Source organism: Harmonia axyridis, chromosome 3 (genome assembly GCF_914767665.1).
Source record: "Harmonia axyridis chromosome 3, icHarAxyr1.1, whole genome shotgun sequence".
Taxonomy (NCBI): Eukaryota; Metazoa; Arthropoda; class Insecta; order Coleoptera; family Coccinellidae; genus Harmonia; species Harmonia axyridis.
The window spans coordinates 40,897,767-40,924,509 of NC_059503.1; the positions used below are offsets into that span (position 1 = coordinate 40,897,767).

At 34.9% G+C, this 26,743-nt stretch overlaps 4 protein-coding genes across 6 annotated transcripts in view; 2 read left to right on the forward strand and 2 right to left on the reverse strand.

Moving 5' to 3' along the window:
* LOC123674492 (serine/threonine-protein kinase 33-like) overlaps positions 1–5,709 on the reverse strand; it is a 151,424-nt gene extending 145,715 nt beyond the window's left edge. For 2 of the 3 annotated variants that reach the window (XM_045609381.1, XM_045609379.1), the window contains exons 1-2: positions 5,607–5,709; positions 5,306–5,512 (exon numbers count right to left, since the gene is read on the reverse strand). In XM_045609381.1, coding sequence (XP_045465337.1) covers positions 5,306–5,512; positions 5,607–5,648 — 249 coding nt within the window. In that variant the 5' untranslated portion in view covers positions 5,649–5,709. The remainder of the gene's footprint in view (positions 1–5,305; positions 5,513–5,606) is intronic. The other variant, XM_045609380.1, reaches the window with a different exon arrangement.
* On the forward strand, positions 2,609–3,685 carry LOC123674493. The gene is made up of 2 exons (XM_045609383.1): positions 2,609–2,716; positions 3,049–3,685. The coding sequence occupies exon 2, from the start codon at positions 3,062–3,064 to the stop codon at positions 3,668–3,670; it is 609 nt and encodes a 202-aa protein (XP_045465339.1). The 5' UTR covers positions 2,609–2,716; positions 3,049–3,061; the 3' UTR covers positions 3,671–3,685.
* Positions 5,710–19,581: 13,872 nt separating the features above from the next.
* Positions 19,582–20,960, forward strand: LOC123676127. Its single transcript, XM_045611843.1, has 2 exons — positions 19,582–19,812; positions 19,939–20,960. Exons 1-2 carry the CDS (start codon positions 19,707–19,709, stop codon positions 20,862–20,864), a joined length of 1,032 nt encoding a protein of 343 aa, XP_045467799.1. The 5' UTR covers positions 19,582–19,706; the 3' UTR covers positions 20,865–20,960.
* Positions 20,867–23,262, reverse strand: LOC123675315. The gene is made up of 3 exons (XM_045610663.1): positions 23,096–23,262; positions 22,588–22,969; positions 20,867–20,873 (listed from the first exon to the last, which is right to left on the reverse strand). Exons 1-3 carry the CDS (start codon positions 23,199–23,201, stop codon positions 20,867–20,869), a joined length of 495 nt encoding a protein of 164 aa, XP_045466619.1. The 5' UTR covers positions 23,202–23,262.
* Positions 23,263–26,743: the final 3,481 nt, after the last annotated feature.

Here is a 26,743-nt window from a genome sequence, read left to right on the forward strand (position 1 = left end):
TTCTTCCAATCTTGCTGTCGGAGATTGGACTTAAAAACTATAATATCTTCGTTTTTGAAAAAACGCTGGTATTTGATGGGTGATTCTATTCTATCAACCTCAAAATTGACTTTTTGAGCCGTATGATCGGACATGTTCATCAAAAATTTCAGTTTCTAAAATTTCATGATTAGTGAAAATGTTATCGATACAATTTTTCTTCCATGTACAATCGAAAAAAGTTTGTTTGAGCCCATAAGTATTCATAAGGACAATCAAGTCAACACTAGGGCTATCGTTCGACTTAAGATTAATATTGAAGTCACCTGAGATAAATACACTTCTTTTACAGTCATAAATGATCTCACACATCTTCTCCAACCTTTCAAAGAATACATCTAAGGGTTTACCTGAAGGTCTATATACTGAACAAATAACAAAAGGTTTGTTTCCTATTTTGGTAGTTATTGCAGCACAGTCGAAAACACCTGTAACTCAAACATTATTCAATTTACAATATACAATGTAATGAATATTGTGGCGCCACCGTGCTTTTTTTCGTTCCTACAAAAACTGGAAGCTAGCTTGAAATTAGGAACCACCATCACTTCCAATTGTTGAGCACTTAACCAGTGTTCAGTTACGCACAGAAACAAGCACTCTGGACTTCTGCACAATACTTAATAATCTTCTCAATGGAATTTCCAAAAGATTTAAGGTCATGGTGAATTAAGCTACCCAGGTAGCCACTCTTAGTATTGTTTATGTTTCTGCTTGTGCTTTCCGGTTGTCTTCTAAAAAATGTTACCAACTTCTGAAGTCGAATCTTGAAAATCTTATGCCCTCCGGCCAAACGTCAGTTCCATATACATTATAGAGACTCTTTAGATTTCAGGGGTACTCCCATCAGGAAACTCTTGTACCAATAATTATGAGGGATTTATTAACCAATTCTTTGACATGTACATCTTCTTTCTCGATATTGCCCCTCTCAGTGATATACTCAGCAACGTCTTTTTCCATTTCCGAATTTCGAACTTTCGAAATGAACAACCACAGCTCCTTCTCACTTGCTAGTTTACTTGGCTGAAAACTATTTTTCGATATATCTCCAGTACCTACCTTCACACTCTTGCGACTTCTTTTAAGTTTAGAATTTTCATTTTTTTTTCTATGAGAAACTACTTTCCACTGTGATTCCGATTGAGTGATCTTCGACAACCCCCGACTATTGGACTCATTCACTTCAGAAAAAGTTCAGAGGAGTTTGTGTTTACTTTTGCTTTTTTGGTATTTGACGTTTGAAGTCCTTGGCATTTGTTTTGTGATCGGTATTGTTTCCAACCCTAGAAGTATCGGTACGAACTTGATTAGAAATGGCCGCAATTGATTGCTGGTCATACATATCGACATCGGCGCCATCGGCTGGTACCTGTGATGGGGCCTGACCTTGTTTACTTTTGGATTCTTTATTTTTTTTCATTTTCCAGCTGCGTGATTTTCTCTTCAAATAAAACATTATTTTCAAGCAGGAGTCTGTTGTTTCGCATTAGTATGTTATTATTTGATCTTATTTCTTCGATGAGATCTTGGCAGAGACCAAACTGAATTTTCAAAACTTAAATTCATATTAATAATCAATAGATTTCACTTCCACCGCTGTACAGCACTCAACGACTATTTCACCGGCACTTTTAATGTTTTTATTTCTTATCACGCAACTGTTGTGAAACATAGAGATGAAGTTTTTACAAACGCACGTTTTTGTTGGCTTTGAGCAACATTTCAATAATTTTACAGTATTATTCTTACCTCTATTAGCGAAATCTTCGTAATCACGGTCTGACACGTCCGTATCAGTCGCCGCCATATTTACCACATTTACTAGTACTAGGGCCAGAAGCAATTCAACCAATCAGTCGAAATACACGGAAAAATAACAGACGAAGGTCACAATGAAATTGAATAAGATTCAACAGAAGTGACTAAAGGAGACATTGAAGAAGTTATCAAAACATTAAAAATAGAAAAGCACCCGGAATAGACAGAATACTCAATCAAGCAATAAAAAACTTACCAGGAGAAGCTCGAGATAAAATCGTCTTAAAACAGAATTTTATCCAAATAAATGGAAAACGGCGGATACAATATTAATTTGAAAGAAAGAAAAAGACAAAAAGACACAACGAATGATTGACCCATAAGCCTATTATAGGCAATTAGTAAAGTGATAGAGAAATTAATCCACAGAAGACTGACACATTTCGTAGAAGAAAACAAAATAATTCCAGATCACCAGTTTGAGTTTCGTAAACAGCATTCGAAAAATTCATCAGTTGGTACGACTAACGGAAAATATTAAGGAACAAATTAACCTCTCCACAGATACTGGTTCAATTTTCTTGGAAATAGAAAAGGCATTGGATAAAATGTGTCATCGGGGTCTGATATACAAAATGAGATTGATGAAATTTCCAATAAACTTACGAGATTGATACAATCGTACCTGGCAAATAAAAATTTAGGGTGAATATCGATAGTACCAGGTCAACGATCAGAGAAATAGGAGCCGGAGTTCCGTAAGGATCGGTGATGGGACCGCTGCTGTTCAACTTATACCAGGTGCGGCACGGAGGGCGGACGTTTTTCAGATGGGCATAACTTTCCCCCACTGAGGACGAGAGAAGTGGGGAAGGTGCCGTTAGACTCGTGTGTTCCTAGCATTTATTTACCAGTTGTCGTCATGGAGCCTTGGACGGTGGAGCATCGTGTTTTCGCCTATGATAGTTTCGTCCGAAATAATGAGTCAGTCACGGTCGTGCAGCGTGAGTTTCGTCGCCATTTCCACATTCATCGGAATAGAGCTATTCCCTCTCGAAACACCATCCTTCGTTGGGTTGAATCACTTCGCAGACGTGGTGAACTGATCAACAGAAGACCAAGAGGACCTGTGCGAACAGTTCGAACGCCTGAAAATGTTGAACGCGTTCGACAAGCCATTCTTCGCAGTCCGTCGAGATCTGCTCGGAAACATGCTGCTGCACTTCGCCTCAGTGATCGTTCGGTGAGGCGAATTTTGCATATGGATCTTCGCTTTCACCCCTACAAATTGGCCATTGTGCAACAGTTACACCCCGGAGATTATGCACAACGAATGAACTTCGCACGTGAGATGGAAGCACTGATCGATCAAAATGAGAACCTCATTTTGTTCATGAGTGACGAAGCCCACTTTCACCTCAACGGCATGGTTAACCGGCAGAATTGCCGTTATTGGGCTAATGAAAATCCGCAACACTTACACGAAAGACCGCTGCACAGCCCAAAAGTTACGGTTTGGTGCGCTGTATCGCAAACTCGCATCATTGGCCCTTACTTCTTCGAAGACGTTAATGGTCGTGCTGTTACCGTGAACTCAGAGCGGTACGTCGAAATGATCAACAACTTCTTTATCCCCGAATTACGACGGCAACGTGTTCCAATCCGACGTGTGTGGTTCCAACAGGATGGGGCGACCGCCCACACAGCCAGAGCATCAATGGACGTTATTCGCCCTCTCTTCCCTGGTCGCCTTATTTCCAGGTTTGGCGATGTTCATTGGCCTCCCCGGTCCCCAGATTTATCCATATGCGATTTTTTCTTATGGGGACACCTCAAGGCTAGAGTATACGAGACCAAGCCCCGAACTTGAATTGAACGAATTGAAAAGGGCTATTCGCGTGGAAGTTGCCCAAGTTGAGAGAGCGATGTTGGAGAGAGTCTACGCGAACTTCCAAGAGCGCCTTCAGCACTGCATCACCGATTTCGGCCACCACATGCCTGATGTGATTTTCCACACTTGACTGTCTCAAATGCTATTTCCTTGAGAATCTGATTCCGTCAATAAATGTGTTTTTGAGTAAAAATTAACGCTTTTATTATTTTTTTAAAACCATCCATCCTCCGTGCCGCACCCTGTACACGGCAGACATACAGAAAATGTATAGATGCAAGATAGCCAAGTTTGCAGATGACACTGTCATATACTAAAGCAGTCGAATGCGGAAAACAATCACTAGGCAGTTACAGGTAGACCTAGATAAACTGATGAAATACTTCAACAAATGGAGATTCAAAGTGAATACATCGAAAACAGTTGCAATTTACTTCGGAGGAACAACAGTAAAGACAGAGAAAGCAGGAAACGTCAAAATAGAAAACCAGAAGGTAGAATGGAAAAAGTAAGCAAAATTTCTGGGAGTAATACTAGATGAAAAAATGAATTTCAACAAACACATAGATGAAAACAGAAAAAGGCAAGGCAATTGCACGGGAGGCTGTACCCGCTGCTCAACTCTAAAAGCAAACTTTCCTTACAAAACAAGTTGAAGATAATAAAAATAGTGCTAATATCAAGCCTTACGTATGCAGGAGTAACCTGGTACAATATGAATGACACTAATAAGGATCAGTTGCAAAGTACGCTAAATTTGGTAATCAGAACAGCGGCCCCATGGTATATAACCAACCAACAAATCAGAGAAGAACTGAAACTATTGATAATAGTATACCTACAAACAAAGAAAGAAGGCAATAGAGACACTGCAAGAGCATGAGAATAAGGAATTGAGAAAGATTCTACAAATCGAAATAAGAATGACAGATAAGAGGAAATACCTATTCCTAAGAACTAAATACAAGAAAGAAGTGACATGAAGTAAGGAGGAAAATCTCCCGATCAGACAACAGTAGAAAATAGGAGAAATTAAATTAGAGGCTTTTAATGTAAATTCCGGACCATAAACAAAAAGAAGATCTGAGGAGGGGAAAAAGTCTTTATATTTCATAAAATTCTATCTTTATGAAATGATATTGAGGTATTTCGAGAGTTTACTTATTGCCAGTAAATTTTTACCTTCCTATATCGGTTAATTAACAGTGTCAGTCAAATGAAAATGAAGGTCACATAACGATTGTTTTCGTCTTTAGAATTGTGTTCTTGCATCTATCAGTTCATTCAATTAAAAAGCATAACCCGGATATAACCTCAGATCTAAGTCTCAAACTCAACTCATTTTGTTAGGGGAAATATGTTTCAAAATAGAATTTTTTGGGGAAAAGCTTTTTTACAAATTGCCAATGAAGTTATATTTGCTTATGTTGATTTCATCACAGTATCTCATGTTTGTGTTAATACTATATAGAAACAGCACGGGTTTTTGAAAATCTCAACCAGTACTTTTCATTTCAGTAATTCATTATCGAAAGAAGGTTACCCTACTCTAATTATCTTCAATATAAATTTACAGTCTCATTCTTACTTAATAATAGTGCATGTTTTACTCACCAAAGATTTAGATATACTTTTCATAGCCCATTTAGCATTCGTATTCTTCTCTTTAACTGCTATCACTTTCCCGAATCCTCCTTCGCCTATTTCAGTTCCCATTTGAAAAACTTGTTCCAGATCGTTCGAATCCTTTATTTTTATATGTCTCACGATTCTCTCTGGACTCTTCATTAGTAAATTGGGTGTTCTACTGTTCTGAGTTTTCTAAAAAGCATTGGAAGTTTTCAGAAATAACATCTGATGCAGAAGAATTCATCTAGGTCTGCTGATATAGTCAAAAATTATTTTCTATTCTTACTTCTTCAAATAGACTCAATATTGAATGTCTACCTTGGAACATATCATAAATACACGAACGTCATTTTTGCAGATTATGTGACTTTGAAATTTTGATTCCGGATCATAGAGTTATGTTTGGAATTGTAAGGAATGAAGTAAATAGATGAGGATTTGTTCAATTTTTGAATATTATGTGAGTAAATATGTTACAATATGTATGTTGAATATTATGTGAGTAAATATGTAACAAAATATGTTAATGTGAGTTATATGAAACATTTCGGTATGAATGCATTATCTTGGCTTCTTTCCTTTTATAATGATGCATTGAGTTCAGATAATTTTTCAAATGAATTTCGTGAAGCGAAAGTAACAAGAGTTCATTTAAATTCGTGGTCAAAAATACTGGGAAAAAATTAGTATTGATATTCTGTGAATACGAGTAGCGCTTAGCTTGAACAATATCACTAACATTTGTTCACATACTTCAAATCTGGGAACCATATATGGTACAAGTTGAGCGCTACTTGTAATCATAGAAAACCAACTCTAATTTCTCCACGACATTCTTGACCGCGAATTTGAATAAACGTTCGTTATTTGCAATTTTGTGTCTATATAAGTCTTCTGAGTGTTTCTTTCAATGTTTTGGAAAGGTTGATTTCATTAAGGATTGAATTATATCATTAGGAAATGATATAATGACATACAGAAAAATTTTAATTCCGGGAAAAGTAACTTCTCGAGCAGGTCTCGAACCCACAACATCTGAATCATTTGTCCTTTGCTTTTCCAACCGGGCTACCTAAGAAGTTGATAGTTTCAGACGCATATAGGGACCGCTTCTCCCAAAATCAAATGTAGGTAATAGCCTAGTATAAGGAATGGATGAAAGGACAGTGTAGTGCTTCATTCAAGTTTGTTGATGTTGAGCGCCATCTAGTTGTACTCAAGTTTCCTAAAAAAAAATGGTCTGTGAAGTGGAGCCCTCTGAAAAACACGATGTTATTTCGAAGAACTAAAATATTTGAAATAGCGTGGTCAGAAGATTAAAACAATTATTAGGTACCGAGACCTCATAGTTTTGATGGCTTCATTGTCATTATAAATAAAATCTGTGTAGCAACTTGCAATGGATGAAAAAAAGGGGTTTTAAAATTTATTCACAGTAAGGCTTATTAAAGATCTACTCGAGAATCGAATATCTATATAATACAGAGAAAACAAAACCCACAATAAGTATTTAAAATTAATATTGTTAGAAATTGCATCTGCAACAATCTTCCTGCAAGGTAATCAGCCAGATGGTAATGAAAATATTTTGGTAGTATGGCAACAATTCCGTTTATGATATGTTGAAACTCGATGAAAGCCTGTTGTGCAAATAATCGAATTGCTCGAACTGAAGTGACATTAGAAAAATTTTCTGTTTTATCTTGATTTGATTCATATGTTTCGTGTGTGGAAAGTCGCACTGAATCCGAGCTTCTGCAGATTTTAAGTTTCAAGGATACATCTTGAATTTGAAGTGAATATTTCACTAGAATCTCGAATAGTATCGGTTGATCTCCTGCTCTGTGCAGATTTTTCTGTTGTTCGTCAATATGTTCTGAACCGGTTTGATACGAACAAGTAAGAGCATCCCTTAACTTCAGGCTGAAGATAGAAACAAACAAGCTTACCCATGCTCGCAGATTCCCAACCTCTAAAGAACTACAAGTAAGCAAAGGCGAATATCAGAGAGAACTAGGGAAAAGACTTGAACCAACTAGTGAGTTAGAAAAAATGAACATCAATGATCTAAATCACAAGGTAACCACTGACATATACACCGCTACCAAGAAAGTATGCACGAGAGCAAAAACAAAAAACAACCCTAAAATACATCCAGATACGCTCAAACTGTTAGAAGAGAGAAGAAGAACACCAAGAGATGCATCAGGATATGGAGAATTGAATGAGAAGATACAAAAACAAGTCAGAAAAGACATTCATATCAAAAGAGTATTCAACAAGAATCCCAGGATCGCTGTGTTATTAAAGGAAATAAATTGATGATTGGAGAAAAAACTTATACAATAGCAGATTTGGAGAATTTACAATTGGTGAATAAGCATACTGGGAATATTAGTGTATTGTCTAATACAAACACGGAGAAACCTAACAATTCAATTGGTCAGCAACAGCCCAAAACTTCATCAAAAGGTCATATTACCTCCGCTAACACCCAAGCATCACAATCTCTGACTATAAGCAAGTCAGGAAATATGGGTACCAGATCTCGACCAAAACATACATCCAAGTAAGTGTAATCAACAAATTTATGCTTATTATAATTACATTTCCTTTACAATAATTCAAAATAATTAGAAAAATCAAAGCAAACAAAAATCACTCAATTAAAAATCAAAAAAAAAAAAAGTAATAGTTAATTAAATAGACAGTATGGATCCCCTTATCAGAGATATAGAAGAGGTCTTACCCAACAACATTATAGTTGATAATTTAGCAGGATTAAATGCGCAATCAATGGATCAAGCCATAAAGATTCTACATATGAATATACGCAGTATTCGCAAAAATGGTGACGAATTCTTTTTGATGCTCGAACAAACTACAGAAAAATTTGATATTTTGGTCTTAACAGAAACTTTTACAGTCGATGACCTGTATATGTTCAGAAAACCAGGTTATAATTTGGCCTACAGCAATGGTGGCATCAACAAAAATGATGGAGTCATTGTGTATATAAATGATGAACTAGAGGCAACCCATGAAATAGTAAACATTGATCAGTTGAAAGCTATTGAAATTAAATTCATCAGAAACAAAGAATCATTTCTCCTAACGGCAATATATAGGCCACCATGTACCAGTGTAGTAGACTTCAACGGGGCAATGGAGAGATATTTAAAAACCATGAAAAACAGGTATACATATCACATTATTGTAGGCGACATGAATATAGATACTCTTTCCCATACAGAATTTACGGATGAATATAAAAACATGTTATCGATGTACAATTATATATCTTATATTAATAGTTATACAAGACCAATTAGTGAAACATGCCTGGACCACTTTTATGTAAAGATAGGAAAGAAAATTCTCGAAAATGTCATATCATCCTTCGTAATTAGAGAAGGAATCACAGATCACTTTCCCATTGCCTTGTTCATCAAAACTGAATCACTCGATCAGAAACATCATCGAAAATATACAACTAGAGTAATAAACTATCATTCATTACGTACGGATCTCAAAAACGAAAACTGGGATGTAATTTATACAGCTCATGATTCAAATAGAGATGTTGACAATTTCTTAAAAAAATTAATTTATTATATTGACAAGAATACATCTGTATACAATAAACATAAATCTCCTAGAAAAAAATGGATTACACCAAAAATATTCAAAGAAGTATCGGCAAAGAATAAACTTTACTTAGAGATCTTAAAGAAACCCACTGATGTTGTGCTGAACTCAAGATATAATACATTAAAAATTAATTTGCGCAAGGCAATGAACCTTTCTAAAAAAGAACATCTCGCATCATATACAGGGTGGCCACTTTTTCAATGGGATTGTATTGGTAACTTTTAAACCATAAGAATTAGAAGGTCGGTCAAATGGAGAAAAAGTTGCATGCATAGAAGCTTTATCAAGCAGTTCAAACAAATCGAGATTATCAGGGCCGGTTTTCGAGATATCATAAAAAAAGTAAATTCTGTTAATTTGATTTTTCTTTTTTTCCCACTTTATTTCAAATATTATCAAAAAATGTTACAGGAATTTTTTATTCGACAATAAATTGTTCTCAATTTGACGTAATCAGATTTCTTATTCAACGTTTCGTGCTCTCTGGGCCACCCTCAACCTCATTTTTTTCAGTACGGACCTGTATATTTTATGACACTTTTCGAAATAACTTTCAACGCTGAATTCAACGATATATCATACAATGTCATTCAAAGTTGATTTTCAGGTGATTTTGACCCTTATCCAATTTTCTTCGAGTCGGATCTGTAGTGATTGCAATTTATCAAAAACTGCTGTTAATAAAATAGTCAAGAGACGTGAATACAATGATTTCAAATTTGAATACCAAGCCTTGCAAAACTTATATCGTAATGATATCAAAATAAAGTTCGATTCTGGAACAAATGACAAATCAAACAATAGTGATTTCTCGCGAGAAGAGAATGTATTGGAAGGTATTCAAGAAGACGAAAGAAGCAAATGTATAAGAAGTATGGGTTCTAGAACCGTTAAGTGCATTTTACAAAATGGTGGACATTTCGAACACTTACTTCATTCATTTTCATTTACCTTCGAATAATCATTCGATTTTTCTTTCATTAAATGATAATTCGTTTAATTATTATGAATTGAAATATGTGAATAATGATTACTTGTTTCTTGATTTGATTCTGATATGTTTCATTTAGTTCAAGATGAGTAAGTTGATTTTCTCATCGAAATGTATTGCTTGTGGTTAATTAAACTAAAGGTACCGAAATGTAATACAGATCCGACCCAAAGAAATTTGGATAAGGGTCAAAATCACCTGAAAATCAACTTTGAATGACATTATATGGTATATCGTTGAATTCAGCGTTAAAAGTTATTTCGAAAAGTGTCATAAAATATGCAGGTCCGTATTGAAAAAAATGAGGTTGAGGGTGGCCCAGAGAGCACGAAACGTTGGATACGAAATCTGATTACGTCAAATTAAGAACAATTTACTGTCGAATAAAAAATTCCTGTAACATTTTTTGATAATATTCGAAATAAAGTGGAAAAAAAAGAAAAATCAAAATGACAGAATTTACTTTTCTTATGATATCTCAATAACTGGCCCTGATAATCTCGATTTGTTTGAACTGCTTGACAATGCTTCTATGCATGCAACTTTTTCTCCATTTGACCGACCTTCTAACTCTTATGGTTCAAAAGTTACCAATACAATCTCATTGAAAAAGTGGCCACCCTGTATACAGAATAATAGATCTTCAGCCAAGGCGTTGTGGAGCTTCGTGGATGACCTGAAAACAAAAAGAAAGATATAAAAAAAATAATTTTAGAAAATGGAGAAATAATCGAAAACAAGAATAGAATATCTAATCTGTTTAATGAACGATATAGTCTTTTAGGAGAAAAATATGCGAATAAAATAATTCCTCCAAAAACTTTTATAGATAGAGATAATTTTGTAGATAAAACGATATTCTTACACCCTACTGATAGATTAGAGGTTGAAAAGATTATTAATGGTCTCAAAAATGGAAAATCCGCTGGTAATGATGGTATAAAGGCTGAAACACTGAAGGAAATCTGCAAAGAAATTTCAGACCCTCTGTCACAACTAATTAACAACTGCATGTCAAGCGGATGCTTTCCCAACATACTAAAAACAGGTGTCATAAAACCACTTTATAAGAGTGGCTCTACATTCAAAATGGAGAATTATAGACCTGTTACAATAATATCCAACATTGCGAAAATATTTGAGAAGATAATAGCAAATAGAGTTGTGTCATTCTTCGAAAAAAATAATATTATCTCGGATTGTCAGTTCGGATTCCGTCCCAAGAGGAGTACTGAGGATGCAATTAAAAAGTTGACAAATCATATTTACGGCAGCTTAGAAAGAAAACTCCCATGCTTAAGTCTGTTCATTGACCTCTGTAAGGCATTCGACACTGTGTGTCATGAAACTTTATTACATAAGCTTTATCGGTATGGCTTGAGAGGAATATGCTACGATCTATTAAAGGACTATTTATACAACCAGGAACAATATGTCGATTTGAATGGCGTCAAGAGTGAAAAAAGGAATATTACATATGGGGTGCCCCAAGGTACTGTTTTGGGTCCCATATTGTTCAACATTTATTTGAATTCCCTGTTAAGTTTGGAGTTGCAAGGCGAAGTTATTTGTTATGCAGACGATGCAGCGATATTTTATAGCTCGAGTTCGTGGTTTGAACTGAAGAACAAGGCAGAACAAGATTTGCATCAGATACAACAGTGGTTCAGATCTAACAAACTAACATTAAATGTAGCCAAAACAAAATACTTGACGTTTAGCTCCTACTCCTCCGGTATTCCTAATATGGGACCCTTGAGAGAAGCCGATGGAGTAGAGATCGAAGAAGCAGATCATATTAAGTACCTAGGAATAATCATAGACCGTCACCTAAAATGGGATCTTCAAGTGGACAATGTAGTACGAAAGATACGATTCATGCTGGGCCGTTTTAGAAGGATGGCCGAAATTTTGGACTTCAAGCAAATGAAGACTCTCTATCACGCATTAATTGAGTCCAATCTATCGTACGGCATTCTGGGTTGGGGTGCAGCATATGATTGCCACCTCAACAGGCTGAAAATAATACAAAAATCATTCTTAAAAATTATCCTAAGAAAAAGCAAGAAAAAGCAGAACGTACAGCAGTGAATGGACGTATAAAGAAGCGGAAGTTATGGATCTGGCACAACTATATGCATTTAAGACTCTGATGGATAATCATAAAAATAAAAATGATATAACACACTCTACTCATACATATCCCACGAGAATAAAAGGTACTCGTCCCACTACTATAAGAGCTGAAAAGACAATTAGCCAAAGATGCAACCAATACTTGGCTCCAAGAATATTCAGCATTCTACCTGAAGATATAAGGAACATCCAAAATTGTTATCAGTTTAGATATAAGCTAAAAATATGGATAAAAAACACCGAAAGAACACTGCTCTACAATATTATGAACTCTAAATAAATAATAAAATAAATGTGTGTATATATGTATGTATATATATATATATATATATATATATATATATATATGTATATGTGTGTATATATTACTTACCCCAATCTTGACCAACTACTCGATAACTGAGAATTTACCCGAATTGTGACATAATACACGGATATGGATATGGATCACCGAATTGCGACACTGAACCTGAATTGGACTATTCACACTGGATTGAGAAAAGACCGAAAATGGAATGATACTCTGCATCTACTTACCTACGCATTAAGGCTAATGTAAAATTTTGTAATATTTGTGATTTTACTCACAGAAAACCATTTATTTTGGTTTTCTCTATTTTTTGAATATTCATTAGTCCCTCATATGTATGTTTATGTATATGTAAACTTTGATGATGAATATATGTTATTATTATTATTATTCGCAACTACAACACTAGAATGATCGAGGACGCAATCAAAGACAATGCGAATATGAAGGTCTTAAGATCAAAGCAATCCACTGGTAAACAAAGAATATCGCAGATGAAAGATCAGAGTGAAAGTGTGGTGTCAGACAGCAACATAATTACTGAACACATAAGAGATTTTTACACCCGTCTTCATACTTCTACCAGGCCCAATCCAAGAACTACAAAATCCATTGTATGCAATGTGGGATCGGAAGACATCCCTGAGATAACAAGAGAAGAAATAAGAGCTGCTCTCAAGCAAATGAAAAATGGGAAATGCGGTGGAGAAGACAAGATCACCTGTGAAATGCTGAGAGAGGGAGGAGACGTCATAGAACAATCATTGAGAATCCTCTTGAACAAATGCTTGGAAGAGGGTAGATTTCCAGACGCTTGGAAGAATGCGGAAGTTATACTGCTCTTTAAAAAAAGGGATAAATTAAAATTAGAGGATCCTATCAGCCTTCTCTCTCACCTATATAAACTCCTCACTAAAGTAATTACGAACAGACCCACCCATAAATTTGACACATACCAACCAGTAGAGCAAGCAGGATTTCGTAAAGGTTTTGGAACAATGGATCATCTTCAGAGCATAAGAACACTTACAGAGAAAACGTCAGAATACAACGTTCCCTTACACTTGGCATTCATAGATTTCCACAAGGCATTCGACTCTATCGAAACATGGGCATTTCTAGAAGCAATGGTCGACGCTAGGATAGATTCTCGATACACAAATCAATTGAAATATATATACGAAAATGCCACTTTCCACGTCAAGGTAAATGAAGAATTGAAAACACATAAAATTCTATTGAATAGGGGTGTACGTCAGGGCGATACCATATTTCCAAAGTTATTCACCCTCGCTCTGGAGAACATCTTCAAATCGTTGCACTGGGAAACAAAAGGTGTTAATATCGATGGATCGTACCTGAACCATCACCGGTTTGCGGATGATATTGTCCTCATCATCAGTGATGCCCAAGAACTGTTAGAAATGCTAGAAGAACTGGCGGACGCTGCGGCAAAGGTTGGCTTGAAGATGAACATCGCGAAGACCAAGATAATGAGTAACATCGAGGAAGACATCTATTTGCATTCTACAAAGCTGGAGAATGTAATAGAATATATTTATCTTGGACATGCAATAAGATTGGGTAGAGAGAATCAGACAGCGGAGCTGAGCAGGGAATAAGACTGACATGGATAGCTTTTGGAAAACTGAAATATATATTCAAGAACAGCAACATCCCCATAAACCTGAAAAAAAGAGTTTTTGATGCCTGTATACTGCCAGTGGCGACATATGGCCTTGAAACAATGGCACTCACAAAAAAGTCTACAACTGAATTGAGGGTAATGCAGAGAGCTATGGAACGCGCGATGCTCGGGTTGAGTTTGAGAGATAAGGTGCGAAACGAAGAAATACGACAAAGAACAAAAGTTGTAGATATAATACAGCGCGTGGCAGACCTTAAATGGCAATGGGTGGGACACGTGGCTCGTCAAGATCCTAACAGGTAGACGAATAAGCTAACACACTGGCGACCAAGACAGACAAAACGCAGTGTAGGAAGACCGCAACGGAGATGATTAGACGACATTAAGGATCGAGCGGGTAATGGATGGCATCGGGTGGCACAGAACAGATCGGATTGGAGTCATTTGAAGGAGGCCTACGTCCAGGAGTGGATGAAGAATGGCTGAGGAAGAAGAATAAGAAGAAGATTTCCTGCTCGAAATTTAGAAATGGTTATTACACGAGAGAATAAGGAAGAAATTATAACGGCAGTCAAAATAGTTGTTGGAGAATTGTATATTACTCACAATTCTCCAATATGTATTTTGGGTTGCCTATCCAAATATCTTCACTTTTATTATTTTGCTCTGTTTGTATAATTATTTACGTTTATCTTATTCCTCTGATACTATCTATCACTTTGCTATATTTATTACATTTATTTCTTTACTATTATATAATTTTGTATAATAATATATGATTTTCTATATATGCAAGGACAAAAATTGAGAATGAAGCGGTCGAGGTTTTATGGCCGAACTTAACCTATGTTAACGTTCATGTCTTGTATATTCTCTGTTCTGTATTAACCTTGTGTTCCACGTGTACTCTGTTCTGTATTAACCTAGTATTCCACGTGCTCTCTGTTTTGTATTCACCTTGTGTTACACGTGTATTCAACGAAAGTATTCAATATATTTTCTACCTCACAGAAAATAAACCTATTACCGAGTAAGTTGTTTTTATTTATAACTGTTACCCTTTGCAATAATTCAAGCGGAAATTATTCACATATAAAGTGCGTAAATTAGTTCAAGCTAGAGACTATTAGTTATTACAACTTACTTGGAGTTGAAATCTAGACAATTAGGTCTGCTCAAGTGTTGACGAAAGGACCAAGAATTTACCCATCATTTTATTGTCCTTCGAGCCTGATAATTTACCCATCATTTTTTGATCCTCCGAGCCGGTTATATTACCCAACATTTTTTGGTCCTTCGAACGTATATAACCGTATACTAGAAGCAATGGAAAAATACAGTCTGTTCAAATCCAGGAGAGCGATTGTGAAGCGATCCATTACTAGGATCCAAAACTGGTTAAATGGAAAACCAGATGAAAAAGATGAAGTGATGCTGTTCAAAAAGTATAAGGCATTATTAGCAGCAGGAAAAGAATACAAGAGAGGCAATACTTCATTGAAGAAATGGAAGAATTTGAAACCTTCGATAGCGAAGACCGAGACACAAAGGAAAATAACATTGAAGAATTGGAGGTAAGATTCGAAAAGTTATTAAAGAAATCAAAATCAAAACTATGAAGTATTTCAATTGAAAATGAAGGAAGAAAAATCTTTATCAGAAAACATTGACAACCTTTTTAATTCTGAACCCCAAGAATTTGAGGAAGATGATGATACACATTGTCTAAGTGCTAAAGTTTTCACTCCAGATAGTGAAGACAATGCAGAAAATCTTACCAATCGAATGGAATATAGAGATTCGGATGACGAAAATGAAATTGAACAAGGAAGTGATGTTTCATACAGTTCAGATGTAGAAAGTAATGATAATGAAAACTCAAATAACGTTGATCTGAACAAAGCTTACAACCTCAATCGTATATCATTAGATAATGATAATATATATATATATAATGATAATATATATATATATATATATATATATATATATATATATATATATATATATATATATATATACGGGATACGGGGACGCTTTATACTTACCAACCATGCAGCGTCCTGGAAAACGATGTCTACAAACTGTACTGGGACTAAGATGCATAGAATACCTGGTGTGTTTACTGATTCGATTTTGTTTCAGACTTTTTGAGAGACCCACCTGTTGCTTTGGTGGTGTGCTTCACCAGAGTGCTGTAAGGTGGCGCTCTTTAAAATTTTTCGAATTCCCGCATCTGCCTGGTGCCGTTTAAAAAGGAAATACTGATTTTAGACACTGCAAACATTCACAATAAATTACAATTCAGTTCATATCGAATTTTTACTCAAATGAATGGAATATAATGACAGACCATAGAATATAAAATATTATTGATCTATACTCAAAGTTCACGACAAGAGCGTAGAAATAGGGGGATACTAGGGGTAATTACGCGGTGCTCCTAAATTGGAGATACAAATGAAAATGACAGATTTCCGGATCATTTTAAGAAAAAAAGTCCTATAGCATGAGTCCCCAAACATTTTGTTTTGAGATACATGTGTTGAAGTTCAAGTTATTTTCTCGTATAACCTTCCCTTCACAAGATATTTAATATGAATTGGCCATAGATATTCCAGTTTAAAGTTTTCACTATGTGATATGCTAATTTTAAATGCAAATCTACAGGGTGATATATTTTCTGGAAGGATGCCTGCTTCCATCCTCCAAAACTATATTTTGGTGAATGGCTGTTAGTTTAGAAAAATGTAGAAAAAAAACTCTGGTCCAGTACTATTCTTTTTGGTTTGTTATAGTTTTGTCGTATCTGCTATCGATTTCGAGAAAAATCTCTAGTAATCCTCAGGAAAATCCAAATTATTATGAAGATCCAGCTAGTAAGCTCTAATGAATGCATTAATTATAAGTTTTGGTATTTATTTACCTAATCTGTAGCGAAGATTAATAAATATTTGATAAACTGTACGACACACTAGAAACAACCTGTATATTGAAAGCAAAGCCTTTGTGGGCTCATATTCATGAAACTTTTTTTTCTCAAAATTATCCAAGTAATTTCTCATTTTCCTTCGTAACTCTTATTTGAGAACAAGGTAAGCACAACTGAATTAGTAACAACAAAAATTATTTCGAGTAATTTGGTTCAAACTTCATTATCAAACTTATTTTTCTAACATTACAGATATGAATAAAAGTTGTCATCAAAAATTTTTTTTCGATTATCCCTCCCCAAGAAAAAAAAAGATCTACGCCCTTGTTTCACAAGAGTCGAGAAATGTCAAATATAAACGATGTATGCGCCATCTGAAAAGCCCGCGATCCCTCGAAATCAAGTAGGTATAAATCTCCCGTTTTGTCTGAAAGTTTTACAGGTATAAGTAGACACACCAGGTATTCTATGCATCTTAACTGGGACACAACTATGGTCACGGACAGGGCAATATCGCATAACCGGCCGGACATAGTTCTGTTTAATAAGACCGAAAAATTAGTGCAGATAGTAGACATAACGGTACCCGCCGATGATAATATTGCCCGAGCGTACACTGAGAAACTCACCAAATATCATGACCTCGCGTTTGAGCTGAAAGAAATGTACGGTCTGAAGAAAACATCAATTCTCCCACTCATAATATCGGTAAATGGCCTGGTGGAGACACACATGATTGAAAACACGAAACGTCTACAATAAGATACTTACCTGATTAGCCAAGCACAGAAAGAGGTCATCCTAGGTACCACGCGGACAGTCAGAAGATTTCTTACTAGCTCCTGAGTACAACCTTGGTCGCTGTGGTGACCCGGTTGTCTTGGATCCATCCCGCTTGTCGGTGAATTAAAAAAAAAAAAAAAAAAATATATATATATATATATATAAAAAAATATATATATTTTTTTATATATATATATATATATATAATTCGTAAGCAAATTATTGATCGCAATATATCTAATAGATAAGAATGTTAGGATGTTTCGATCTAGGAAATTCAGTGATACACTTTTATATCATCCAAGCTTTCGGTAAGACTTCTTACCTTTCTCAAGGATCTGCAATATATATTAAATATAAACATTACAAAAAGCAAGTTCACAAAACTAACGTACATATATTGTGGTTTTATTCCTTCCTGTTGATCTTATTTCAAAATATTCAAAAAACAAAATAGTTCAACCCAACTACTCTCTCACAGTAATAAAGATTAAACAAGTAACTAATATTATTGATAACACTCATATATTCTGTCAGACATCAATACGTGTAAGGTAAACAAACCATGACACCATCCGTCAAAGAGAGATATAAATGACAACTGTTTGCTTCCACAGAATTATATTCACTTTCTTAATTTTGTTTATTATTTTCAGGTGTTGAAACTACGAATTGGTGGATGCGAAATTTTTAGATAATTCTATCAAGTAGGAGTAGATGTTATTAAGATTGTTAGTATCTTGTTTTGTATTCATAGTATTGTCAGTCACTGCTATTGATAACATCTCCAAGAATAATCTTTTATGGTAATGGGGTTCCTTAAAGAGTAGTTTTGTGTTAGAATAATCTATTACATGGTCATTGTTGTTCGCATGTATAGCCAAGGCACAAGTTCTTAAATTTCTTCTTGCATCACTCTTATGAGATGTTATTCTTTCTTTGATCCATCTGGAAGTCTGTCCTATGTATGTTCTCTCACAACTGCCACAAGGTATACTATACACGACTCCAGATTCATATTCTTCTTTTTCTTTGTCTTTCAAGCGGCTGAATACTAGCTTAAATAATGGATGTTTCATAGTTTTAACAATCTTGATATGTTTGTAGTCTTTGAAAATCAGGGAAATCTTATTAGAGAGTACTGGTATGTATGGTATAGTGGCGTAAACGATGTCTGCTCGGTCTATCATGGCATCGGTGTTTAGTGACATGGTGACTTCGACTGGGGGTGAAGATGATGTATTGCAAAGTAACTTATTAAGTAATTTTATCGGGTATCCATTCATTACAAATAGCTTTTTCAGTTTGAAAATACATTGACTATGAAATGTTGGATGTGTCAACCTTAAGACTCTAGTTTTCATCTGTGTGACTAGATTTAGCTTCATATTTTGTGGATGGCAAGATCTATAATGCAAATACCTGCCAGAGCTACTAGGCTTGTTATACCAATCAGTCCTCAACACTTCTCCCATTCTTATCACCCTGATGTCTAAAAAAGGTATGGAGTTGTCAACCTCTTCTTCTGCCGTGAATTGTAGGTGGGTGTTATAACTGTTGAAATGTTCCAGAACTGTAGCAAGTGATCCCTCTGGAATCATACATATCAAATCGTCGACATACTTTTTTAAAAAGGGCATAACAAAAGGCAAACCGGGCAGTACCGAAGTCAAAAGATCGTCCAGCACTTTTTTAAAAAGGGCATAACAAAAGGCAAACCGGGCAGTACCGAAGTCAAAAGATCGTCCAGCACGTATTGTGCCAAAATAGGGGAAAGTTTACCTCCCATTTTCAGACTTCATAAATAACTTCAAATGCCCCCCTGATTTCGTGCTGGTCAGTTTAGATGTGGTCTCCTTGTTTACCAACATACCTTTTGAATTAGTAGAGCTGAGCGTTGTCAGACATTGGAATGAAATTTCTCGGCATACTCAGATGTCACAGAGCGACCTGTTGGAATTAGTAAGGTTCATCTTCGACAACACCTATTTCACATATCAAGGAAGATATTACAGGCAGACCTTAGGTGCTCCAATGGGAGGTAAACTTTCCCCTATTTTGGCACAATACGTGCTGGACGATCTTTTGACTTCGGTACTGCCCGGTTTGCCTTTTGTTATGCCCTTTTTAAAAAAGTATGTCGACGATCTGATATGTATGATTCCAGAGGGATCACTTGCTACAGTTCTGGAACATTTCAACAGTTATAACACCCACCTACAATTCACGGCAGAAGAAGAGGTTGACAACTCCATACCTTTTTTAGACATCAGGGTGATAAGAATGGGAGAAGTGTTGAGGACTGATTGGTATAACAAGCCTAGTAGCTCTGGCAGGTATTTGCATTATAGATCTTGCCATCCACAAAATATGAAGCTAAATCTAGTCACACAGATGAAAACTAGAGTCTTAAGGTTGACACATCCAACATTTCATAGTCAATGTATTTTCAAACTGAAAAAGCTATTTGTAATGAATGGATACCCGATAAAATTACTTAATAAGTTACTTTGCAATACATCATCTTCACCCCCAGTCGAAGTCACCATGTCACTAAACACCGATGCCATGATAGACCGAGCAGACATCGTTTACGCCACTATACCATACATACCAGTACTCTCTAATAAGATTTCCCTGATTTTCAAAGACTACAAACATATCAAGATTGTTAAAACTATGAAACATCCATTATTTAAGCTAGTATTCAGCCGCTTGAAAGACAAAGAAAAAGAAGAATATGAATCTGGAGTCGTGTATAGTATACCTTGTGGCAGTTGTGAGAGAACATACATAGGACAGACTTCCAGATGGATCAAAGAAAGAATAACATCTCATAAGAGTGATGCAAGAAGAAATTTAAGAACTTGTGCCTTAGCTATACATGCGAACAACAATGACCATGTAATAGATTATTCTAACACAAAAATACTCTTTAAGGAACCCCATTACCATAAAAGATTATTCTTGGAGATGTTATCAATAGCAGTGACTGACAATACAATGAATACAAAACAAGATACTAACAATCTTAATAACATCTACTCCTACTTGATAGAATTATCTAAAAATTTCGCATCCACCAATTCGTAGTTTCAACACCTGAAAATAATAAACAAAATTAAGAAAGTGAATATAATTCTGTGGAACCAAACAGTTGTCATTTATATCTCTCTTCGACGGATGGTGTCATGGTTTGTTTACCTTACACGTATTGATGTCTGACAGAATATATGAGTGTTATCAATAATATTAGTTACTTGTTTAATCTTTATAACTGTGAGAGAGTAGTTGGGTTGAACTATTTTGTTTTTTGAATATTTTGAAATAAGATCAACAGGAAGGAATAAAACCACAATATATGTACGTTAGTTTTGTGAACTTGCTTTTTGTAATGTTTATATTTAATATATATTGCAGATCCTTGAGAAAGGTAAGAAGTCTTACCGAAAGCTTGGATGATATAAAAGTGTATCACTGAATTTCCTAGATCGAAACATCCTAACATTCTTATCTATTATATATATATATATATATTTTTATATATATATATATATATATATATATATATATATATATATATATATATATATATATATATATATATATATATATATATATATATATATAGGGCTTTCGGCCCTCATCAGTACGGTGAAAAAGTGTTAGGATGAGCAACACTTGTTGACTCTGTTTGTTTGTTGTTTATTTCAAGTGTTGCTCATCCATATATATATATGTATATATATATATATATATATATATATATATATATATATATATATATATATATATATATATATATATATATATAATTCGTAAGAAAATTATTGATCGCAATATATCTAATAGATAACAATGTTAGGATGTTTCGATCTAGGAAATTCAGTGATACACTTTTATATCATCCAAGCTTTCGGTAAGACTTCTTACCTTTCTCAAGGATCTGCAATATATATTAAATATAAACATTACAAATAGCAAGTTCACAAAACTAACGCACATATATTGTGGTTTTATTCCTTCCTTATTTCAAAATATTCAAAAAACAAAATAGTTCAACCCAACTACTCTCTCACAGTAATAAAGATTAAACAAGTAAATAATATCATTGATAACACTCATATATTCTGTCAGACATCAATTCATGTAAGGTAAACAAACCATGACACCATCCGCCAAAGAGAGATATAAATGACAACTGTTTGGTTCCACAGAATTATATTCACTTTCTTAATTTTGTTTATTATTTTAAGGTGTTTAAACTACGAAATGGTGGATGCGAAATTTTTTTTTTTTTGATAATTCTATCAAGTAGGAGTAGATGTTATTAAGATTGTTAGTATCTTGTTTTGTATTCATAGTATTGTCAGTCACTGCTATTGATAACATCTCTAAGAATAATCTTTTATGGTAATGGGGTTCCTTAAAGAGTATTTTTGTGTTAGAATAATCTATTACATGGTCATTGTTGTTCGCATGTATAGCTAAGGCACAAGTTCTTAAATTTCTTCTTGCATCACTTTTATGAGATGTTATTCTTTCTTTGATCCATCTGGAAGTCTGTCCTATGTATGTTCTCTCACAACTGCCACAAGGTATACTATACACGACTCCAGATTCATATTCTTCTTTTTCTTTGTCTTTCAAGCGGCTGAATACTAACTTAAATAATGGATGTTTCATAGTTTTAACAATCTTGATATTTTTGTAGTTTTTGAAAATCAGGGAAATCTTATTAGAGAGTACTGGTATGTAAGGTATAGTGGCGTAAACGATGTCAGCTCGGTCTATCATGGCATCAGTGTTTAATGACATGGTTACTTCGACTGGGGGTGAAGATGATGTATTGCAAAGTAACTTATTGAGTAATTTTATCGGGTATCCATTCATTACAAATAGCTTTTTCAGTTTGACAATACATTGACTATGAAAAGTTGGATGTGTCAACCTTAAGACTCTAGTTTTCATCTGTGTGACTAGATTTAGCTTCATATTTTGAGGATGGCAAGATCTATAATGCAAATATCTGCCAGAGCTACTAGGCTTGTTATACCAATCAGTCCTCAACACTTCTCCCATTCTTATCACCCTGATGTCTAAAAAAGGTATGGAGTTGTCAACCTCTTCTTCTGCCGTGAATTGTAGGTGGGTGTTATAACTGTTAAAATGTTCCAGAACTGTAGCAAGTGATCCCTCTGGAATCATACATATCAGATCGTCGACATACTTCTTTAAAAAGGGCATAACAAAAGGCAAACCGGGCAGTACCGAAGTCAAAAGATCATCTAGCACATATTGTGCCAAAATAGGGGAAAGTTTACCTCCCATTGGAGCACCTAAGGTCTGCCTGTAATATCTTCCTTGATATGTGAAATAGGTGTTGTCGAAGATGAACCTTACTAATTCCAACAGGTCGTTCTGTGACATCTGAGTATGCCGAGAAATTTCATTCCAATGTCTGACAACGCTCAGCTCTACTAATTCAAAAGGTATGTTAAGAATAATATATAGGTGGTACATCAACTTCTGTGCCTGAATAAGAACCTCATACAGCATTTCACACCCCACCACTTGTACGTCCCAACAGCAGTGATGGAAAATAACGAAACGAAGATATACTGGACCTCACGATACTTACCGACATAGGAACAGAACACAATAGACCGGACATGGTGGTATGGGACAAAAAGAATAGAACGGCAGTAATTATCGACTTTGCCGTTCCGCAAGATCAAAATATGATGAAAACCTATGCAGAGAAGATAAGGAAGTACGAACCACTGTCAAGGCAGATGAGAGACATGTGGAAGTTGAGAAGGGTGGAAATAATCCCACTTAAAATCAGTGTCAATGGACTGGTACTAAAGAAAACTGTCCAGCATATCAAAGATCTAGAAATGCAAAATAATACCATTACATGGATGCAAAAAGCCGTTTTGCTTGGCACTGTGAATATCATCAGACAGGTCATCTATCCACACTGAGGAGCAGATCTTCTCTTGGTAGAAATACCCGGGAAGCCCTGTAAGAAGTACCACTAAAGTGTGAAATTAAAAAAAAAAAAAAAAAAAAAAAAATATATATATATATATATATATATATATATATATATATATATATATATATATACAGGGTGGCCACTTTTTCAATGGGATTGTATTGGTAACTTTTAAACCATAAGAGTTAGAAGGTCGGTCAAATGGAGAAAAAGTTGCATGCATAGAAGCATTATCAAGAAGTTCAAACAAATCGAGATTATCAGGGCCGGGTTTCGAGATATCATAAGAAAAGTAAATTATGTCATTTTGATTTTTCTTTTTTTCCCACTTTATTTCAAATGTTATCAAAAAATGTTAAAGGAATTTTTTATTCGACAATAAATTGTTCTCAATTTGACGTAATCAGATTTCGTATCCAACGTTTCGTGCTCTCTGGGCCACCCTCAACCTCATTTTTTTCAATACGGACCTGTATATTTTATGATACTTTTCGAAATAACTTTTAACGCTGAATTCAACGATATATCATACAATGTCATTCAAAGTTGATTTTCAGCTGATTTTGACCCTTATCCAATTTTCTTTGGGTCTGATCTGTAGTGAATGCAATTTATCAAAAACTGCTGTTAATAAAATAGTCAAGAGATGCGAATACAATGATTTTAAATTTAAATACCAAGCCTTGCAAAACTTATATCGTGATAATATAAAAATAAAGTTCGATTCTGGAACAAATGACAAATTCAACAATAGTGATATCTCGCGAGAAGATTGAGAATGTATTGGAAGGTATTCAAGAAGACGAAATAGGCAAATGTATAAGAAGTATGGGTTCCAGAACCGTTAAGTGCATTTTACAGAATGGTGGACATTTCGAACACTTACTTCATTAATATTCATTTACTTTCGAATAATCATTCGATTTTTCTTTCATTAAATGATAATTCGTTTAATTATTATGAATTGACATATGCAAATAATTATTACTTGTTTCTTGAGTTGATTCTGATATGTTCCATTTAGTTCAAGTTGATTTTCTCATCTTGTATTGCTTATTGTTAATTAAACTAAAGGTACCGAAATGTAATACCGATCCGACCCAAAGAAATTTGGATAAGGGTCAAAATCACCTGAAAATCAACTTTGAATGACATTGTATGATATATCGTTGAATTCAGCGTTAAAAATTATTTCGAAAAGTGTCATAAAATATACAGGTCCGTATTGAAAAAAATGAGGTTGAAGGTGGCCCAGAGAGCACAAAACGTTGGATACGAAATCTGATTACGTCAAATTGAGAACAATTTATTGTCGAATAAAAAATTCCTGTAACATTTTTTGATAATATTTGAAATAAAGTGGGAAAAAAAGAAAAATCAAAATGACATAATTCACTTTTCTTATGATATCTCGAAAACCGGCCCTGATAATCTCGATTTGTTTGAACTGCTTAATAATGCTTCTATGCATGCAACTTTTTCTCCATTTGACCGACCTTCTAACTCTTATGGTTTAAAAGTTACCAATACAATCCCATTGAAAAAGTGGCCACCCTGTATATATATATATATATATATATATATATATATATATATATATATATATATATATGTATTAATGAAGTTACGAGAAAGGGGAGTTTTTCAGCCTCTATTATTGACCATATATTCTTCAAAAAAGATAACTGTTCACAATCTAAAACAATTGCAAGCCCTTCTATCATGCATGGTGGCGTTTCGGAGCATTTTACCTTGCTTTTGTATATGACAGAGTTGAAAGTTTCGCAATCAAACCTCCATGAAGTGAAAATGTATAAGAAAGTAAATTTAAAAAATAAATTACATTTTTTAGGTTAAAAAACTGGAGGGAGGTTTTATCAATTAATGAGTGTCAAGAGTCATATAACATATTTATTGCTAAATTTGAACACTTTACAGAGAATGCATTTGAAAATTATACGAGGAAAAACAATAAAGTGGTCAAAACTGAAATCTTGGATACCTCTGGGTTCAATAAAATCTATCAAGATAAGAGATAAAATGAAGAAAAAACATTCACATACAGATGAACTATAACAGAAATATAAGAAATACCGTAATCATCTCAATAGTTTAATAAGGAGGACAAAAAAATGATTATTATAGAGATAAATTTTGTGGAATTAAGGAAAATATCAAACAAACGTGGAGGATAGATAATACACTGATCAACAATTGCTAGGGATCACTTATGAACTTCTCTTCATTTGTATTTTTTTCAAGTTATCTCGTGAATATCTGTACATTATATGTTCTCTAAGGAAAAAGTAAGATGTTTTGAGTTGATTATATAAAAGTCTTCCTCACTTCATCGGCTTTTGTTCACAAAATCGATTATTATCTGTAGGCTGTTACAGGTGGAGTGAAAAGCAATGTGGTATTTGTTATTAAATCTGTTTTTTTCTCTCGTTCAAACACATAAGGTGACAATAATTGAAGAAATGAGAACAATATCAGCTTATCAGTCATGCCGAGAAGAAGTTTGGCTCCTGTGCAACTGGACCAAATCATACGGTGGATACAGGAAGGTTTGTCCCAGCGAGAAGTGTCCCGGCGGTTGAATGTTGAATGTTTCGCAAAGTGTCGTGAGTCGGGCTTGGAATAGGTTCATCCAAAACGACTCAGTAGCTTATGTTCATGGGGGAGGTCGGCAGCGCAGTACAACAGCTGCCCAAGATCGTCTTTTGATCCTCAATGCTATGAGAAATCCCACTTACCTGGCGTCGCGGCTCAATAGATCACTGAGAGTTGCAACAGGAGTTCTAATTTCGAACCAGACTGTGAGACGACGACTACATGTTCGTGGTTTGAGAGCACGTAGGAGGGTACAACATCCCCGTTTGAATAGGGAACACCGGGTTCATCGACGGCAATGGGCTGAGGAGCACCGCAATTGGACACTTGAAGATTGGAGCCGATGTTTATTTACGGA

Excerpts from the sequence above, each read along its gene's own strand:
- LOC123674493 (XM_045609383.1), top strand. The coding sequence starts at position 3,062 with ATGGATCTTCGCTTTCACCCCTACAAATTGGCCATTGTGCAACAGTTA.
- LOC123676127 (XM_045611843.1), top strand. The coding sequence starts at position 19,707 with ATGTCACAGAGCGACCTGTTGGAATTAGTAAGGTTCATCTTCGACAAC. Across the intron at positions 19,813-19,938 it reads CTTAGGTGCTCCAATGGGAG|AGGGATCACTTGCTACAGTT; the intron begins GTAAACTTTCCC and ends GTATGATTCCAG.
- LOC123675315 (XM_045610663.1), bottom strand. The coding sequence starts at position 23,201 with ATGTCACAGAACGACCTGTTGGAATTAGTAAGGTTCATCTTCGACAAC. Across the intron at positions 22,970-23,095 it reads CTTAGGTGCTCCAATGGGAG|AGGGATCACTTGCTACAGTT; the intron begins GTAAACTTTCCC and ends GTATGATTCCAG.